Genomic DNA, 20670 nt, shown 5'->3' on the forward strand with positions numbered 1-20670 from the left:
ATTTGTATTTATAAAGACTTGAGAGCTGCTATTTGTACCCAAGACCTTTTATAGACCTCAGTCAGGCAGCTTTCTCCTGTTTTATCACCTGGTCGTGGCTCTACCCTTCAAATCTCGCTAAAGCTTAATGATTTGTCTTGTGTTTGCGAGAGTTCAAAGACTGTAAAACACTGTATTTGATATTCCTAATGCACACTTTCCATCATGTGCCTTGATTGTTTGGCCTTACTTTTGTAGCCATTGTCTGTTTTTGTTATGCTTGAGTTTATGATTGTCACAAAAACAATTCACTTTGTTGGTTTAGTAAAATAAAGTTTAAATAAATGAAAAGGTCGAGTGGAAGAGCAAGTGGAGCTTGGATGCAAGAGACTCCAGGAGGAAGGAATAAGGAGAGGGGTGTCGTGACTCAACTTAGTGGGATGTGCTCTCTTGTGGACATCGATCTGCACGACTAAGGACATCTGGAGCACAGAGTGCGCGTGCACACACAAACACACACACTAGTTTAATAGGTCCATTCCACCCAGAAAGGCATGCACACACACACACACACACACACACACACACACACACACACACACACACACACACCATTCAGCATGTCCTCTGGTCAACACATACTCCTTCAAACCGATGCAGTCAGTGAGATTCTGGTGTCGCTGCCAAGTAGCCATCAGGGCCCCTCCACTCGCTGCCACAGTGATCTGTTACCATAGCAGCCTCTCTCTCTCGCTGTAGTCCATGCTCGCTCTACCCCTCTCGCTCTCGCTCTCTGTCTTCCCCCCTCAGCTCAGAGGCACCACTGTAGAGAGCAAAAACTGGTGAAAAAGAGAGGGGAGAAAGCTGTCGTTCCTGCTACGAGAGCATCCATAAATCTGTGTGCGCGTGTGCGCGTGCATGTGCACCAGTCTGCCCTCACGACAGGCTCTGGCGGAGGCAGAAGCCGACTGGGTTTTGACACAGCCAATCGTACTCTTGCCTTCTGTGGCACATCGCCCGGCCGAGCCAATCAGAGAAGATCGCATGAAGCGCACGCAGATACACACATAGCGCGCACTCGGGTACAGACAAACACTGACACTACATACTTTGTTTTTTGGGCTGCAGATGTCATCCTCAACACGAAACATAGGTGGAAACTCGCCACCCGTGTCTTTGATCTTTCTCGGTCTGTTCTTACGTGTCAATGTCTTTCTTTTCTCCTCACTTGCTCTCCTTCTTCCTCTGCATCCCTGTCTTTCGTCTCGCTGTCTCTCGCCTCCTTTCTGCTTCTCGCTCGGCCTGTTTGATGCTGCCCATGTTGCCTCGCTCGCTCTTTTGTTGTCGGGTCCACAGAGGACAGGTGTTGGACACAATCTGTCCCTATCTTACGCTCTTTCTCCTGCACATATACACACTGAAGCCTGCACACACACACACACACACACACACACACACACGCACAGCTGTCAGGCCCCTCCTGGTGACCATCTGGCCACAAAGCCAAGAGTCCCCCCCTTCACTCCTTCTTTCACTTCTCTTTTTTGCTCTTGTACTAATCTTTTTCATATAGCTGCAGGCTGGACTCCTATTGGATTTGCTCCCCCATGTAGCATGATAATAACAATATAATAGACAATGACAGTCCACCTTACAAGGTGACCAACAGATCAGAGAAATTAGCAGCCGCAGGCAGAAATATAACAACAGAAATGTCCGTCTCAAACTGAGTCACTGTCAATATGGACTTCCAGTGTGATATTTCTGCTTCCCTACATTAAGACAGCTGCACGGTGCACAGAGCAGTGAACCCAGGTCAGATTGTATATTTGTGTATTTCTTCATTACAGATGGAGACAGAAGTATCGGTCCAAGTCTCCTGTCTTGAAAAACTTTGGGCAGGCTTTAATCCTGGACTAACTAATAAGCCAGTTTGGTGACCAGCAGGGTGAGAGTAGTAGCCAGTATAAAGATCACTAAAGTAATTTGGACAAACTCTGTGTTACAGTTACGCTTTATCAAATGAACATGAACAATGCTTCCCTTTAAATAAGTCTAGATCAGAACTGGACAGCTTCTTGATCTTAAATAACAGCCTAGACATTCAATAATCACTTTATGACCTTTTTCACCTAGCTAACGTTCCAGTTTTATCTATGAATTTGCTTTTTTTAGTAATACATGACTAGAGCTGGGCGATATAAGATTTTTTCATATCACGATATGTTTTTTTCATTTCAGGCGATAACGATATATATCACGATATAAGCCAAATAACTATATTTGAAATAATCAGCAGCTTGTTTTGATTTAAATATTTATTTCCCATAATAAGTTCAACAGGGTAGATGTACTTAAGGAACATGAGACTTTTTCAGACACAAAGGGCGGCCGCTAAAGCGTTTAAGTTTCAAAATAGAACAAACAAAACAGACCACTAAATTGTCAATTCCACTTAGAAACAAAATATTAATTCTAAAAATAAATCTTAGGTCGTTTTACAGAAGAACAGACAAAATTGACTAACTTTTGTCAATATCAAATAAACTGAGAACTAAAAGGAAATTCTCCATCTCTCCTTGTTGTATAGCTTAGCTTTTCAAACAGTTTTAACAGTTACTTTAGTCTGACAAAAGCCGAATGACGAATTAGCACTTTCAGTCAGAGATTGAGCATGCACCGCTTTAGTGTATTTCCAGACTTGCTTTCAGCACAATTTACAGTGCGCGCTACTCTGTTTTTTGTCAGACTTGAAATAGCTGAAATACCTTCACACTAGAAACTTCTATGGCCCTTCCGTTCGACAATCTCTCCGGCATTGGAACCATCATCTGTTTTCTATTCGATAACCTTCGGTCACGCTCTCGGTTGATTTTTCTCTAGTCGGCAAACTCATTTCCTCCATTACCCGGGCGGCACGGCGGCTGGCTGCTTCCCAAACAAATACACACGTGCGGCTTGGCACTTGTGCTGTACGTAACAAGTCATGTGACGTGACGCTGCGGCTGTGATTGGTTCGGCTCTGCGCTACTTAATTTGGATTGGCTGTTCTTTTTTTCTTTCTTTTTTTAAGAGCGCAAGAGAGACGAGGCCTATCGCAATAGTTTAATTTTTCTATCGAGAAAAAGTTATTTCGCAATACATATCGTTATCGTTCTATCGCCCAGCTCTAGGTACAGGTAAAAACTGTGTTCTGGAGAGGGGGGAGGCATATTCAGTACAGCGAGAAAGAAGGAATGGCAGGAGTGTGAAGGTGAGGGTGAGGACTTTAAATGTCAGCTCTATACATGACAAAAACATTCATTAGAACAGTTATATTTAATAAAACCCACTTTTTCCTTTTAATTTTTACACTGTGAAATAATGCAAACCACAGTTTCTCTGTAGCTTTATGCATGAATCTACAGAAAGTTTAAAACCAAAGCAGGTTTTTTTTGTTTATTTGTTTTTTTGATGCGTTTTTGTTCATCTTCAAGTTGGAAGTCGAGGTAGCGGAGTTCATTTTCACTCGGTCTGTATCCGGGTTGGTGTCAGAAAAGACTCAAAAATAAATGTATGTGAAGCTATGCTGTTTATACTAGACCTTCAAAATATCATTAAAACTGTTGCCACTATACCTCTTTGAGCTGGCAGCCCATATACTAAGGCTAGAGTCTCCACAGCATGATCCTACATTGACACCTCTTTTGTGTGTCATTGCCCTCACACTCTCCTCATGTTTTATGTCTAATCCCTGTGCTGTCCTGGGCCAAACACGGCCCAAAAGTCATGAGCTGGACAGCATGGGTTACAGCCAGATGCATCCCAAATGTCACCACACACCTAATATCTGGTCTTTGTAAAGTCAGCCTCTTTGTTAAATCTACGCCGTAGGTATGTAATAGCAAACCCTTCTGAAACCACCATCACCTGACGTGCACCTCTGTAGAAGTGTAGCTACGTCGTGCCAACCGAGCCCCCGACTTCGGTGATTGGATTGTTCTGCTTTCATCTTATGAATTTCCAGCAACTTCTTCTTTCTGAATCCACTGGGAGAGAATGGATCAACTGTAAGAGAGAAGCTGTGCTGTAGCTAGGGTTTAGCTGTGATGTCTGTCGTCTACATCACAGGCTTGACATGAACTCAATGCAGAAGTATAAATAAAGCTTGAGTCAGTGCTGTCATCAACATTCATCTATCGAGGAATTTACTAGGATATCGTAAATATGATTTACTTTTACTTTTAGAACACTTATGTCATAAATTTAGCTAATTTACCAAAGTCTGGTAGTTTCTTATGGCCAAAATCTGGTGCTATAGTATATCCGCAGTCTTATTCTTTCAGTCTCTACCCAGAGCTCGTGAGCACAGGTCAGGGTCGGAACTTAGATCAACCTGTATTGTACGTTCAACTCTCTCCTCGCCACAGCAGACAAGTACCATCCTTGTCAGTCTCCTGCTCGACTAAGAACAAGACCCCAACATAGAAGCTGCTTGACTTGGGGCAGCGGCTCATCCCTGATCTGGAGTGGTCACTCTGTGCTTCTCTGGATGATCACAGACTTTACGGTCCTCGATCTTCTGCTTCACACGCAGTTGACAACCAATCCAGTGCAAGCTGGAGGTCAACGTCTGATAAAGGGAAGAGAATTATATCATCTGCAAAATGCTGAGATGATATCCTGAAACCTGCGCTGGCAGAGACCGACCCTCACTGTGAACGACTCTGACGTTGTGCTGTCAGTGTGAACCCGACTCTTGCTATGGCGGTGGCAGAACTAAAAACCATCTAAAGTTAAAAACACACCACAGGCAGTTAGAGCAAATTTGCCTCATGGTATGCTCAGGGCATGCTGGCGTGTGACAGGAGGAGGAAACAGTTTCTAGCTTCCTGTCTGTGTTTCAGGAGCAAACGCCTTTTTCAAGTCGATTTTCCAACGGAGCGGAGCGCGGTTACATCAGCAGGTGGGCGGTCATTCTCAGGAGGGTCATCGCTTGTCGGATTAGAGCTCGCAGTGAAGCAGGACCAGCTCTACTTTTCATGTGCTTCATGACCAAGAGCACACAGCCGTCTCAGACAGACCTGGTGACGTCTCCAACATCCAGATAATGAGGCTGGAAAGTTCTCCATCTAGATGATGATCTGTGCCTGACGGAGTAACCCTTACACCCTTGATACTCACTGATTCTTTAATTTAGAACAAACTGAATCAAATTTTTTTTTAATTAAAACTGCATATGCAGAATTTGGTGCTTTTAACATCAGTTTTTAAAAAGCAATAATCCAAACAGAAATGGAAAACGATGATGTAACGTCATTAGGAAAAGTAAGAAAACCCACCTGTGAGATACGGTAAAAACTGTACCTCTGGGGTCTGCGTGGACCCCGGCCGGTAGGATGAGAATTAAAGATGATATTTATAAAGGTAATTGTTCAACAGTTGGTGCTTATAAACTATAAACTGTAATTTCATGTGAGCAATCATCTCAACAGTTTTGTTTTTTTGTTTTTTTTTTTTAATCATCAGTGTCCCACTGAGCTGCACAACAATAATTTCATCATCACATGCAAAAATATCTCCCTAATTATGCCATTATGCTCTGTGAATTTTGTCTGTTTCTTTCTCCTGTTCCTCCTCTGTTGTTCGTCGCTGCTGGTTGGACCCATGTTGTTGAGTAAGAGAGGAGAGGGGAGGAAGAAGGGAGGGTGAGAGAGAGAGAGAGGGACAGAGAGACAGGGGGTGGATCTGTTGATTTACTAAAGACTCAAACACGACCAGTCTCCCCTCCCACACACCCACACTTCCTCCCTCTCCTCACCTCTCCTGTTCCTCTCTCTCTCTCTCTCTCTCTCTCTCTCTCTCTCTCTCTCTCTCTCTCTCTCTCTCTGGGTCTCTCTCTCGCCCCCCACCCCCTCCTGGCGCGATGGTACAGCTCCAGAAACAGGAAGGAGCCGCAGCTCTATAAATAGAGAGGAGCAGCTCAGCCAGGAACCACACACACACACACACACACACACACACACAGTTTCCCCTCTCTTGTCCCCTCATTTTCTCTCTCTCTCTCTCTCAGTGTTGCTTCTCTGCTCTCACTCTTTGCCCTCTTTTTTACTTTATCTTGAAAATGTAAACACACACACACACACACACACACACACACACACACACACACACACACACACACACACACACTTGTAGCGATGCACACAGTCCTTGACTCGGAAGATAATTAGTTGTGCGTTCAATGCTAATGGTTTGTAAAAGTGTTTGTTAGCACACGCGACTCCTTAGCCTTCCTCATTTGTATTTTTACCCCCACCCCCCCTTCCTGTAAGTCCTCTCCCACACTCACACATATCAGGGTCTCTGTTATTGAGTCAGTGGGGTTGGAGGTGGAGGAGGGAAGACGGGGAAGGAAAAAGTGATGAGTTTCTCTGGCCTCTGCGTTTTTATGTCAGGTCAGCAGGTTTGAAAGTGCTGATGACACATGTGCACGCACACACACTCTGTTGTTTCTTTCTGCACACGAACACAACATGCAACATGCTCAGTATATGACAAACACCTGCTATAAGCTACACCGCGGTTGTGTTTTTGGCGAGTGCACTTATTGTTGTGATCCTTTTTTAAGATCTGAGAGTTTGTCCTGAAACGTGGCACGTTTGAGTTGGATACATTTGAGCGGACGTAGCTTCCTCTTCTGTAGGATGAAGACAACACGAAAGAGCCTTAAATTTAAATTCTTTTTGATGGCCACAAGGGGGCGATAGCTGTGGTTTGCAAACAGACTCGCGGTCCTATAGAAGTCTATGGGGAAAAGGCCCTCTGCCCTGAAGTCTGTAAACACTTTCCTGATGATTTTATCGGCTCATTCACACATTTCAGGTCACACTGAATAAAATATTAAATCCATTTTGTAAATTCTGAGGGTTCCTGGGGGAACTGTTAGTCATTCTTCCACAGGTTCATCTTTGGAAACCTTGTGAGTTTTACTTCCTCAGACTCTTGTTGTTTAAAGGTTCCTTTTTAGTGATCTTGGCTCAAGCTGAATAACACACGAGTTAGTTTTATGTAGTTAGCAGAAGCCACAATCATAGTTAGCCCAGCCCTAGGTAGTGCTCCTGCAACCATCGCTGAGCGCTTTGTACTGTGGTAGAGAACACCATCATAATGATAGAAACCACTGCTGTCAGGGAGCACATTTGCCATGCAGTAGCATGCTTGTCCAGCAACAGGGTGTAAGTGGTTTTAAAGTTTTGGTTGATCCTTTTTAAATGTACAACTTCCAAAGACAAGTTTTTCTTCAGTTCAAAGACTTTTGAGTTTCTGCACGAAACAGCAAAGGCTAGACTGACGTCGTTGCACATAATCTTTTTATTTTTTTCTAGCTGAAAAAGAGGAATTACATCTGCGAATGTGTGCAGAATATTGAATCTAGGGGTGGAAAAAGTGGATTGATTTTAAAAAAAAATATACTAAAAAGAAAAAAAAAGGTGTTTAGAGGATTAGAAGTGTGTGTGTGTGTGTGTGAGTGTATTGAAATCAGGGGTGTAGAGGTCCCCCGTGTACAGGAGGCAGACTGGCAGGCGCTTTCTCACACATACACCCTTTTCTGGGACGGCAGCCAAATGTTTCTTTTGTTTGTACCTTCCTCTTGTCACTTGGAGTTTTCTGTCCTTCACTCACACAGACGCTTTGTTTTTGTCCATTTAATGCTCCGATCTTTGGGATCTGGTCAGTAAAAAGCCAAGAACGTGTGTCTAAAAAGATTCACATATAAAACGAGTGTGAAGGATTAGAAGGTGAGAACTGTACAGGCCAGTGTTTCGCACCCAAAACTTGACTTTTTCCCTGAATGTGAGAAGAAATCAAAGTCGGCGATTTGTTCGTTCCATACGTTTCCGGTCCATGTACACGTTTTCCACATCAGCATGAGAGTGGTCTCTGTTTGAAACCAAACCCTTAAACTGCTCCTGTAAGGACCAAAGTTTGCTTCTGGTCCAGAACCAAGCTCAAGTCTCTTATTGTCGACAGGTGCTTCCAGCCAAGCAAAGTCCCCGTATGTCAGGAACATTCACGTTAAAGCTGTCCTGAAGGCTTTCAATGTCTTGCTCAAGGACACTCCAGCAGGATGGATGCTTGCGGACGTGTGCTTGAACCAGTGTCATTGACTGGAAGGACATACTGTCACGTACTCCTGCCTGTTTTCACACGTTCCCGTTGTTTTCACTGAAATGCAGCACAAATACTCCGTATCATAAAAGTTAACTCCACGTCTAAAATCCCTCCACATACAGATGGGGGGATTTTAGAAACCGGTGTCAACCTCTCAGTCCTGCTGCGAGCCAAAATCAGACCCTCTTTTCACTTTGCCTCTGGTCACATATAGAAAATGCGTAGAGGGGGATTGTGAGATATCACAGCAAACACTAACTTCTCCACGGCAGCTGCTCCCGGTTTCTTTTAAAAAGTGCCAGCCAGGAAACCATTGAAGTCATCTGTCACTTTTCTATAGAGGATGTGAGGATCAATAGAAGTGTAGCCGTGCTGCAGCTTGTGTGAAAAACTTAACATACATCTCACAAACAAGTGCGGTTACAAATGTTTTTTCTTTCTTTACGCCTTTGTGTCTCCTTGACAATGTTCGTGGTGAATACCAACAAATACATTTAAATACGTTTTTTCACATAATGTTTACATGCAGTAAATAATATGTGAACAGAACATAGAGAACAGTCTGTGTTGCTCCAGGTGTGTTTACCATGCATTATCATCGCACTGTAGAACCGCACAAAAACACGTGAATAAAATCCAGTATTTCAGCAGAATACACGTAAACCTGGGATATAGATAGTGACTTTACCCACTGCTTAGTACAGTTGGGCTATAAAGTCTACAATGATTTTTTTTAAACTGGATGTGAAGAGTGGGGGTTGGATGAACTGCAAGCTTATTGGCTAATGACTTGTGAGTGAACTGAGTAGCTCCTTAGATTGCCATGACCTGACAACTTCTGAGTGAAAAGTTATTAGCCAGTGCTCATTCCTGGATAATTCTCCTTTCATTTATAGAGTAATTATTTTATTTACTGTGTCTTAAAACTAACAATTGAGCCAATAAAGTTTTAAACTGCTCACTGAGGTCACAGTGGAGCAGACGGTTTTTTGGGACTTTTATGTTTTCAACCGTATTTTTTTGTAACTGGAGCAGTCGCCCCCTGCTGGTTATGAAAATAAGTGCAGATTTCACTCACTCTGGTTTTGGTTTTACATTTCAGACCTAGAAACTACATCCATCTTTCATAGCGTCTATGTTTAGCCATAGAGTTTATGGAAAGATCCACAGTAGGACAACCACAGGAGTCGCCCCCTGCTGGCCATTAAATAGAATGCCGGTTCAAGGCACTTTTGCATTGGCTTTGCAGTTCAGATCTAGAAGCTCCATCTTTTATTTTGTCTGTAGTAGGCACCCATTTAGCACTACAGAGTCAAATTTATACAACAAAACTGAGATTTTCCTGGTGACTTATTAGCTTGGCAATTAAATGGGAGAAAGAAATATCACACTATTCAGCTTGTCTATAAGCCAGAAACACTAAAACTTGAAACTGCAAATCAAAGCACAAAACAACAGTGAAGCTGTCAACAGTTTATCAGGAGAAGCTGACAAACATGGTGCCAAATCAGCTGAAGAGTACCCTGGAACTTCAAAAGAGCACTGAATCTCTAAAATGGTAATTTCAAATTAAAACCCTGTTCAGTCTTCACTTGGAACTGTTCAGCTATTCTTTGGAGGTCACCACTCACCCCATACAGGTTTCTGATGTGCTAGCTTTACATGGCAGAGTTTACAGTGAACCTCATTATAGTTTATTTTTTAAAGGACTCCCATATGGACCATTTATACGGCTGTAGGCATTTTTGGTTTTATGTGTTTTTTCTATTCGTAAAGTTGCATTTAATCTGACAGCAACTAGCAGTTTTTATTGTTTAATGGTGATAGAAAAATAGCTTTGAGGTGCAGTAGTGCCACCTCTTGGTTATAGTAGTGGTAGTAATGTAAAAACCAGTAAAAACGGGAAAATACGTGTATTTCAAAACAACACTTCTTTAGTTGCAAGTATTCTGTTTATTGACTTTTCACGTATTAGGAAATCATGACCATCCTTAATCTGATCCAGAAGCCACGAAAGTTTGTTGAACTGTGCTTAAAAAGTCTGATAGGTAGATGAAAGCAAGGCTGACAGTAAAGTAAGTGTTATATGAGGTGGCGTCATCGGAGAATATTATTAAAACAGAAATTAAGGACACATGTAATAAAGACTCTTCCAAGCAGGAGTGAATGCAGATCTACTTTGAAATTTTTGGACTGACTTTTGGTTTTGTCGGCCGCAGAGTGTTTGAAAACCGCCGTACAACAGCCTGTTAGACAGGTGATGGTTTGAAATTTGGTGGTTACAAGCCTTTAGCCATCCGCCCATCATTACCACACCACACACACACACACACACACACGCACACAAACACATTTCCTTATTAAAGACCTGTTTGATTTAATTGACTCATTTCACAGTCTAGTGGGCCAGACCAGGAACAACCACACTCTCACAAACACACTCAAAGCGTGCTACACACTGGCCCGCACCAGGGAAAACAAGTGAAATTTAAATTATGGCTGATACTCGTGCGTCTGTTTGTTTAAATGGGTGCAGAAATGTAACTACTTGAACACACTCGATTCGCAGGGTGTAATTCCTCTCTGCAGCCTCACTTTACAGAGCCTTCGTCTCTGTTCATAGACAGGTGTGCAGGTGTGCTCGCTTTTTGTATGTTAAATTGAAATCACTGATAATGATAACAATCAAAGAATGATGGAGTCATGTGGGCGGATGGGCTCGCTAAATCTTCACCGCTGTGGTTTTAGCGTCAATTTAAAAAAAAAAATTAAAACTCTGCTGGTTCCTTTGTGCTGTGGACTCTGCTGCTGAGTTCATGGATCAGAAATACTGACAAGAAAATCATTAGGTGTGCTAGAGGTAGCTTTGAGTTGCTCAAATACTGTAATTTTTACTATAAAATAATCTAAGTGCTAGCAAAAATAAAGGTTATTCTTTTACTTTCTGTCTAACCAGCCAAGTGTTAAATCGGCGTACAGCTCGGTGTGTTTGTGTCTCTGGGAGTTGGACTGTAAAGCGCCTCAAAAGCCTAAAAAAATCTCTTAAATGTGGCCTGCCGTGTCATTTGCAACCAAAGTTGAATCAAAGTCCTTCCTCTTGCCTGACCTTCAATACCATAACCAGCATCCTGGGGGGGAAAGTGAGAACCAGATTTTCAGTAGTTAGCGCTGGTCTCTGGCTGGGCATAAATTAATAAAGTGCTGGATAAATACATGACAAAACAAAGAGTCTATTTCTATACACCTCACTGAGACCCATTCAGCCTACCAGAGCGGAATCTCAACTAGCATGTGGTTAAATGTTATGCCTGCAAAGGACTGAGGCATCTTGCAATGCTTTAAACCTGCATTGTTTCTAATGGTCAGCAGAGGGCGACCCCTGTGGTTGCCAAAAGAAGTACGATTGTATAGAAGTCTATGAGAAAATGACCCTGCTGCACACTTGATTTATTACCTCATTAAACATTTTCCTGATGGGTTTTTGGTCTCAGTTGCTTTTTCAACTCTTATTAAATACCGCAGGGTCTTCATTTTCTTATCTGTGGCCAGATTTATAGCTAAATATCCAGCAAGTCTTAGCTATTTCTGAGCCAGATTCAGATATTTAGTGCCAGTGTGGACTGGGTTTAAAAAAACACTACTGTCACTATTTACAAATTTACTCATCTACTAACGTTTGCAACATGCCATTTACTGCTATTTAACGATATGTAACCCTGAAAAAAACATGTCTCAATTCATTTTGACTTTGAAATGAACTGACTGTGCCTGTGTTTAGAAATCAGTCCAGCTTTTGTAAGTCACCTGTAAAACCGACCACGCCTATGAGCACTATTTGCGGATTGTTCTCACACGCTTAGTTTCCAGAACTAAGATGGCCAAAATGGTCAAGTTGGAGTTTACAAACCAGTGGGTGACATCACGGGGGTACGTCCATCTTTCATGTGCAGGAACAGGTAAGAAAAGCGGGAGTGGAGGATGAACTGACTTGCAAAGCAAGGTGTGATGAACAGCTTTGTGGCACTGATGAAATGTGTTGCAGTTATTTTTCACAGAAGATGCCACTGTTATGTCTTTTGGTTAGGTGTATCTTCAGTGATGTCGTCGTAGTAGCAATGAGGTGTTCTCGTGCGGTGGGAGTCTCATTTTAGAGACAAATGATTTCACGTTTTTCCCTTTAGATTAAGAAATATGAAGCTAGCTACCTCCACATATAGTTTGTAATTTGAAATAAATACGTCACTGCCATACGTCTCGACGCGGACTCGTTCCTTTAATGCTGGGACTCGAATTTGATGCGACTCTTAAGTTTCCAAGAGAGCGAGCCAGAGAAAGGAAGGAGGGAAGAGAGAGAGGAGGAGAGGGAGGGAGAGAAGGCAGGGTGTCAGAGAGTGAGTAAGTGAGCGAGAGGAGGAGGAGGAGAAGGAAAAAGGAGGAAGACGAAGAAGACGGAGGATGCAGCGCACAAAGCACCAGAGCAGCAGGTTGCTATAACAACAGCACCTTAGTGGCTCCATCTCTGTCTCTCTTCTCTGCCTCCCTCTCCCTCTCTGATCACCCTCTCATCGTTTGCTCCCCGCTGTCATTTGGTGCGCTATGCCTTTCCATCAAGCCACGTATCTAGCCCCCCCCTCCACACCTCTTTCTCTGCTTCACCCTTTCTCCTCTTCCTCTTTCTCCTCTTCTTCATCTTCATGTTCTGGTAGCTCCTCCGCTCAAAGGAGAAAGACCATCTGCCTGACAAATAAATCTCTTCTTCCTCCTCGCCAGCGTGCGCGTCTCTCTCTTTCACCTTTGTCTCTCCTCGCTTTTGTCGTTCTCCCTCTGTCTGTTGTGGGAGCAGGCAGAGGAGCAGTCAGCAGGTGTTTATGTCAAAGAATACACGGAGAGACGCAGGAGGCAAAACAAGCAGCGCTCTCCTCCTTTTTTTCCCTCTCCTGTCTTTGCTCTTTTATTTATTTTTTTTATTTTGAACTCCAATGCTCTTTTCTTCCCTCTAGCTCTCGCTAACCACTCCAGCTTGATTAAACTACTTCAAAAATCTTTGTCTATGAGTCTCGATGTCATCTCTCTTCTCGCGGCCTGGATTCTTGCTCTCACACATGCGAACGCTCCTCCATTCCTCTCGATTCTGTCGGCGACAGGTTCGGTGTAATTCAGAGGTTTAATTAGGTTGTTAATTGTGCTAAAATAAAATAAATTTGCTACAGTTAATACATAAAGTATTTTGCACCAGCACCAGATCCTTTCACGTTCCCTCGGGCAGTAGCATGCTGACTCCCCGAGCAGGCAGGACCACAGTGCTTTGGTCTGGTCTCCTTTTTTTTGTTTTCTTTGTTTCTTTCTACAGATTCACGATCCTATTAAGAAGGTTAAATGGTTTTTTGTGTTTTTTCTTTAAGTGGGTGTGTATTTAAAACCTGTGTCTGTGTGTGTGTGTGTGTGTGTGGGTGTGTGTGCCCGTGTGGGAGGGTGCTACAGTTCACACCACCTGGATAATTATGGGAGTTTTTATAGGTGGGCTTTGAAAGACGAGTCTGTTATTATCAACATGAGTCACTGGCATTTAGGGAAAGCCTGTAACGCACACACACACATGCACACACACACACAAACACACACAGACAGAGGAGGCCTGAATTATTTAAACCCATTGATTGCAGGACCACACACACAAACACACACACACTAGATGAAATTGTGTCGTGACAGTGGAAACGTGTGTTTTCCTGTTTTTTGTTCCTTAGTTGTCGCTTTAATGGCTAAGAGATCAAGACACACACACACACACACACACACACACACACACACACACACACACACACACACACACACACACACACACAGATGCATACACTGTAGTTTCTTTTTTGGTTGCCAATACTAATACTGTTTATCATGTCATGAAGATAATTATGCTGACTGTCAGTCAATGTGGAGAGCAGAAGAGGAACCTACACACACACACACACACACACACACACACACACACACACACACACACACACACACACACACACACACACACACACACACTGCAACATAAAGCACACATCATCCTTTTTTAACTTTCTTGGTTTACTGGAGTGTGAATGTGTGAAAGTTTGTGTGTGTGTGTGTGTGTGTGTGTGTGTGTGTGTGTGTGTGTGTGTGTGTGTGTTCTGCCAGCTTGAATGGGTCCACCTCCGGGTCAGAATACAGTCTGAATATATTTTGTCTGTTGTTCCATCTGAATAACAAAGAGCTAAGTGCGCATTTGCACACATACACGTATCGGTGGTGCTTCCATTGTGTAAGTGTGTGTGTCTGTGTGTGTGTTTGACTCTTTCACATGCGACAGTGGAGAGTGTGGATTTTACAAAATATTTTGCAGCTTCTGAGCTGAGGAGGCTGTTTGAAATGTAGATGTGCAGGCAACACATACTGTATAAAAGACTTGTAAAAGGCTCCTATCCACGTGTGTTTGTGAGTCTTTGCATCTTTGTTCAAGCAGTTTTTCTACACGTTGATAACAACCACTATATAAAACCATTAATGCAATATAAGATTACAGCTGTTTTCTATACAAACCATGGGTGAGGTCACCATCCTGAACTCTAATCCTATGCTATCAGAATTTTTATTTATTAGTAATTGTGCTCTCAAATCAGGTGACAAATAACAATCAAGATAGGAAGCGATTAGTTGTGATTTGGCAACCAGAGAATGCAGAAAGTCAATGATATTTAGCAACTTGAAGCAACAGCGGGTGAAATAAGCACTGATGAAGTGAAGTGAGGCGGGTTGGTCTCAATTTGAACTCTTCTCAAGTTCAAAGCTGATTCCAAATTCAAGAGAAGCAGACATCTCCAAAACAGAGGTCAGAGGAAGAACAGGTACATTCGATTTGAGGGTGACCTGTCCCTTTACGATTGTAAAGATGGAAGTATTTATAGCATCCGGTCTTTGGACATGAAATTAAAAGTGAAGCCATGACTAAAAAAGATAATCTTTTTGATTGAATCCTGCACTATTTCTAAGGTTCGTGTGGGAGCATCAAATTTGTACCCTGGGAACCTTTCATAAATGAGGTCCCCGCTTCCCATTCGTCATTTTAATAGCATCAGCTATTTTTCTGCCAACTTCATTAGGGTTTGAAATTAACAGGAGTTGGGGGTAAAATTGAGATTGAGAATGTATTAAATTGCACAGAAATTGCACAGGAACCTAACTTGTTATTCTCTTTGCCTCTTTTTTTTCATGGCAATTTGATTCTTGCACATTTCTTAGCGTTTACTAGCGTCTGCGTTGTGCCCACTTCTTTGTGGGCACAACGCTTTCTCGCACGGGCAGTGAATGCATTCAGCTTTGATTTAAACATGTGGCCATCACCTTTGTCGTTTCTTAACAACTCAATCTCAGGTGTTGTAGAGAGGCAAATTAAAAATACATTCCTACTAAAATAGATCCACGTTCACAGTTTTTCAAGAGTACATATCATATCTTCGGGAAAGCAATGATAAAAGTATCACTGCTGCACTGAGCTGAAAGCCCTCTATCATCAGTCACACTCAGTTGTTAGCTAACTGTAAAACTCCCCCCTGCTGACAATTATACAGCAGAGTCTTCCCCGTCACCACTGCTCAGTAAGAATGTCGATTTTTAACTGTATCCACTTGAAAAGCTCATTTTTGCTTTTATAAAAAAAAGGCCAAACTGGTGGGATTTTGTAGGTGTTCTGCCTCTTTCTTTGTCTCGGGTCTCTCCTGCCATTACTCGGGTTATGTCACATGCCTCCATACATCCTCTCCTCTCCCACACAGGTCTATGACAGTGATTACCTTAACTGCCAGCCAGCGTTTGTTAGCACCCCGTCGTTATCTTATGCTGTGAGACACAGAGCGGCAGTGGCTTCCTACAATAAGATGTGGGGCCGATGTTAATAATGGGCCAAATACTCCAGATGTTCCTTTGATGTTTCTTTACCTCCTCAGAAAAACAAATGCTGGTATTGTTCATCAAGAGGGCTGCTAGCCTTCTCTTGTCTTTCCTCCTGTTTTAGTTTAAACCTTTGTTGGGAATTAAAACTTTATTCAGGTTAGCTGTCATTTTCTTACTGGCAGAGGGCTCTGATGTGTCTGAGGTAGATTCTGCAGATCAGCAGGTTTATCGAACTACTAAAACTAGCTGTGCAAAACCAAAATAAAAATGCGACTTTTATAAAAAAGAGAATTAACTGATATTGCGTTCTTACAAAACTGAAAAAATAAAAATATCCAGGAAATGTCTTTATGTCTTTTTCAGTTTGTTCCACTGTGTCATCACATCCTGCCCGATGCTGGTTTTCCTTCCCACTGTTGCCAGGTTCTTGCTCATACTGGGTCATTTGACTATCAGGGTTTTCTCTATTATTCTAAGGGAATTTTGGTTTTTGTGTGCTGATACAATCTGGTCACTTCTTTCCTCATGGACACCAGCCATGATTTCTTCAGAGAAATGCAGATTTTATTGTTCACTTTTGTGCTTCACCTCAGTTCACCATCTTTGGCCCAGTGAAGCTTTTCTGAATCATGTTCATATGATCATTTTCTTCATACGAATTTTAACTTTTGTGGATGCAGTTTAAAATGATGCTCACTGACATTTGTTTTAAGAAGTGTTCATGAGCCCATGCAGTTACTTCCACAACAAGATCCTGTCTCTTTTTATCGCAGTTTGGCCCGGGGCAGCTCAGTATTGTTTTCCAGCCTAGTCCCTCACATGCAGAGATTTCTCTGAATCTTTTAATGATATTATGTATTCTTTTCTGTTTTGCGTTCTTCTTAAATCGTGAACTATTTGCCCACAGTCTTTCGCAGAGCGTTGAACCCATCTCCACCTTTGCTTCTGGAAAAGTTTGCTGTAGCTTCCCCAACTTCTGTGAAACCCATTGTTGCAACGCAAAATTAGCATTTATATTTTTTAACAGCAAGTAATTTGACAGTTTTGCCACTTGATATGGTGTTTTTGTGCTTTTTAAAAAAAAAAAAAATACAGGCTTTAACTGCTTTCCAAATTGCTCACTTTTAGTAGCGTCTGAAAATTTTGGGGAAAACAGTTGTTGTGAAATCAATTTCTAAGCATAATATCTTAGCCCTGTCTTCCACTTGACCAAAGAGCAGTTGCAGAGAGTAAACACCACATTAATTTTCGCTTACAGACCCCATCACCACCACTGTTTATATAGCACTGTCATCATGACAAATTGTATGAGTAAATGCGGCAACGCTGTGATAATTTACTTAACTTTAATTTCTTCATGTAAATTGAATGTTTGAATGTTCATTATCTTGTTCCATTTGGGAACGAGTACTTTAATGCAATGTTGGACACCACTTTGCACTCTCCTCTTTTTTTCTTTTTTTTGTCATTTTAAGTGCTCTGAACTGTTGTCTCACTTACATGATTTTTTTTGCAGAAAGATTACTCTGATTCTCGGGTGGGTTTCTACCATTAATCGTCACGATAAAGATTAAAATATATCCACAGTGCAAAGTTGATATTTAAAAGAATTTCCCCCGAGGCGAGTGTTGGGAAACATGCCCTGAAACCCTCCTACAGGATTCACATCTTTTTCTGTGTTTTTTCTTTCTTTCTTTTTTCTGTTGCATCCGTGAAGAAATAGGGAAGACGGACTGAGAAAAATCCCTGGCCTGCACGCCTAATTTCAGAGAATGAATCCGAGCTTAACATGTAATTGATTTGTCTTGGTGATATTTTGATCTTCAGTACACTTACTTCCTTCCCTCCTTCTCATGACAGTTCTCTGTGTGTGGAGAGGAAGAAGCCTGTTGTTATATTGATTTGTATCTCATGTTGTGTTCATGATTAGCCCCCTGAAGACCACAGAAAAGTTCCTGTTACTAACACGTTCCATCTCTGGTGGCCTCCAGCTTTAAAGGAGACTCATTGGGGTTTTTTCTTCTTGTGCTCTGCTTTGAGTGGCTTTGCATAAATCATAGTTTCTTAAACTAGGCCGTGGTACAGCCATCCATTCTCTGAAATGAGCTACCTTAGCTCTGTTGTATTGCTAGCATGCTGTAGCGATAATCACAATCATAAGGTGATTATGGGGCTGCTTTCTGAATGTGAATTGATCCAAATGAGACCATCCTTCCAAACAGAACAGAGCTTTATGCCAATCTCACACTACTGTGGTCTCATAATCCAAGATAACTTCTTAAAGTGGTCGTGTTGTGCTTATTTCCAGGGTCACATTAGCATCCTTTGCAGAATTCACAGTTCAACATAATCCTTACTTATCTTATTCTGACCTATAGTCCCTCAGTCGATCCAGTGACTGAAATAAGCCACTGTATCTCTTCCCATTTAAAGCCAACTTTCTTCTAATTGGCTAGCTCTCAGAACCAGAAGGTTTGAAAAGCACTAGCTTGGAGCGTCTGTGCTTGAGATGGCTCTGTTATGGACACCTCTTTCTGATATCAAACAGTTCACAGAGTAGAAAAACTTTTGGCTCACAGGGATTACTTCCACATACACTGAGTATATCTAGACAACTGTAAATAACAAAAGTGTAATTCGGCTTCTTTACCATATTTTATTTCTGTTTCAGCTCCAGGAGACTGTAAAGAGAAAACTGGACAGCGCACGATCGCCCCTCAACGGAGACCAGAATGGGATCTGTGATGGAGGCAACTACTCGCCGACCACCAAACGGGTACGGAAAGAAGGCTCCAGCGGCATGGACTCACTAACAGGACTCCCTAATAACAATAACAACAACAATGTGCCGCCCATCTCTCCACTGCATCACCAAATGGACATTAAGCCCATACACTGTGGGCCTAACACTTCTGCCGGAAACAACACTACAAACAGCAACGGGAACCATGTAGGCCGGACATCGGATGAGCTGGGGAAGAACGGTGGCAGCCACCTCCCAGACATGAAGCTAAATGGCTCACTGGACTTGGAGGACAGCTTTGGCCTCCTCAAGGACTTGAAACAGGAGCCCCTGGACGACGGGGCTGGAATGGAGTCGTCTGATCCCCAATCTCTGTCCAATCAGAACAAGCTGTTCTCTGACATTAACCTCAATGACCAGGAGTGGCAGGAGCTGATCGATGAGCTGGCCAATACTGTGCCAGAGGACGATATGCACGACCTCTTCAACGAGGACTTTGACGAAAAGAAAGAGGCTGAGTTTGGCAGGCCAGCAAACAATCAGACGCCGGGCCCACAGGAAGCAGCCGGGAATACGACAACAGCGGGAGGGGGGGCAGCGCCAGCAGCACTGCCTCCTCCTCCACCTCAGCCTCCACAGGGAGGCCCACAGGTTCCCATGGGTTCACCACAGGTCAGTATTAAGAAAGTCAACATGATGTCCACTGGAAGGGGTATTTAACCCAAACTCATAATCTAAGTCATGACCACCTCAGGCAAATCAGACTTCTGTATTTATTTATATGATATATGTCTCTCACTGTTATTTCTGAAGATGTAATTATAGCTCTTAGAGCGCAGTCGCTGGTGCCAATTTAAATGCCTGATGCTCTTTTAAGATTTCTTCACTGATTCAACTTTTTGATCCGATTGATTTAAGTCCAAACTGGTTTTAAACGACTAATACGTGAATGAAGCCGTTAATTATGTGATCAACAAGAAACAAACCTGAAGTGGTTTCTAAATGTAGTATTGATGTGTTTCATAAGCTACCTGTGAAGCATTTTGGTCTTACACAAGCAGCTTTTAGCAAAACACAAAAATTTAATAAAGGAAAAAACCTCTAAAGTAAGCAAACCTTTGGCAGATATTTTCTAAGAACTTCTACTTAGGAATTTGCTGCATTTCTGCAGTTCGTTAATCCTCAGTTTTAATCTCTGCAACCATCCAAGTGATGTAAATTGTGTCATCAGCTTGTGACCCGATTCCTGACTGTCATTCCTGTTATGCTTTTTTGAGGTTAGATTGATGCACACTTCAGTACAGAAATGATATATATTGCCCAACCGAATATAATCAGCCCAGAATGCAGGCCAACACAGAAAATGTCCAACTTTCTGGACATTTCTCAGCTGTTCTAACTGCATTATAGTGAAGTTGGTAACACATTTGCCTAACATGTGAAAGACCCCCAGTTTGAAACTTGGGAGGAAACATAGGTCCCTGGGAGTGTTGTGTCAGTACGGGCATCTGGCATAAAAATCTGTGCCATATGAAAATATGAAAATTCATCCTCTGTGACGACCTGTCGTGAATAAGGCTGCAGCTGAAAGAAGCTTCTAAGTAAAATGAAAACTGCCTAGCTAGCTAAAGTTATTGGGCCTAGATGCTCTGTAGGCTCTGTGGTGGTCGCACAAGATAGATTAACTCACTGTGGCGTTATTACGAAATACAGCAAGCAGTTTATCCTAGCCATTGTTGTTTTTGCACGGGGATTGTTACAAGCGTCTCTGTGAAGCCTAAATTCAGAAGCACAGAGATTTCCAAATAGCACAGAGGGAGAAACAGCTGCGTTAATTCCCGTTTAGACTTCTTTTCCTATTTCATCACAGAAGT

The 20670-nt window shown here is 42.4% G+C and overlaps 1 protein-coding gene across 1 annotated transcript in view; it reads left to right on the top strand.

Annotated features, from left to right (window-relative positions):
• Window positions 1-20670, top strand: part of maml3 (mastermind-like transcriptional coactivator 3) — a 132383-nt gene that overhangs the window by 43999 nt on the left and 67714 nt on the right. Inside the window, exon 2 of the mRNA XM_031754200.2 lies at window positions 18725-19468. Coding sequence (XP_031610060.1) covers window positions 18725-19468 — 744 coding nt within the window. The remainder of the gene's footprint in view (window positions 1-18724; window positions 19469-20670) is intronic.

Source organism: Oreochromis aureus, linkage group 6 (genome assembly GCF_013358895.1).
Source record: "Oreochromis aureus strain Israel breed Guangdong linkage group 6, ZZ_aureus, whole genome shotgun sequence".
NCBI lineage: Eukaryota > Metazoa > Chordata > Actinopteri > Cichliformes > Cichlidae > Oreochromis > Oreochromis aureus.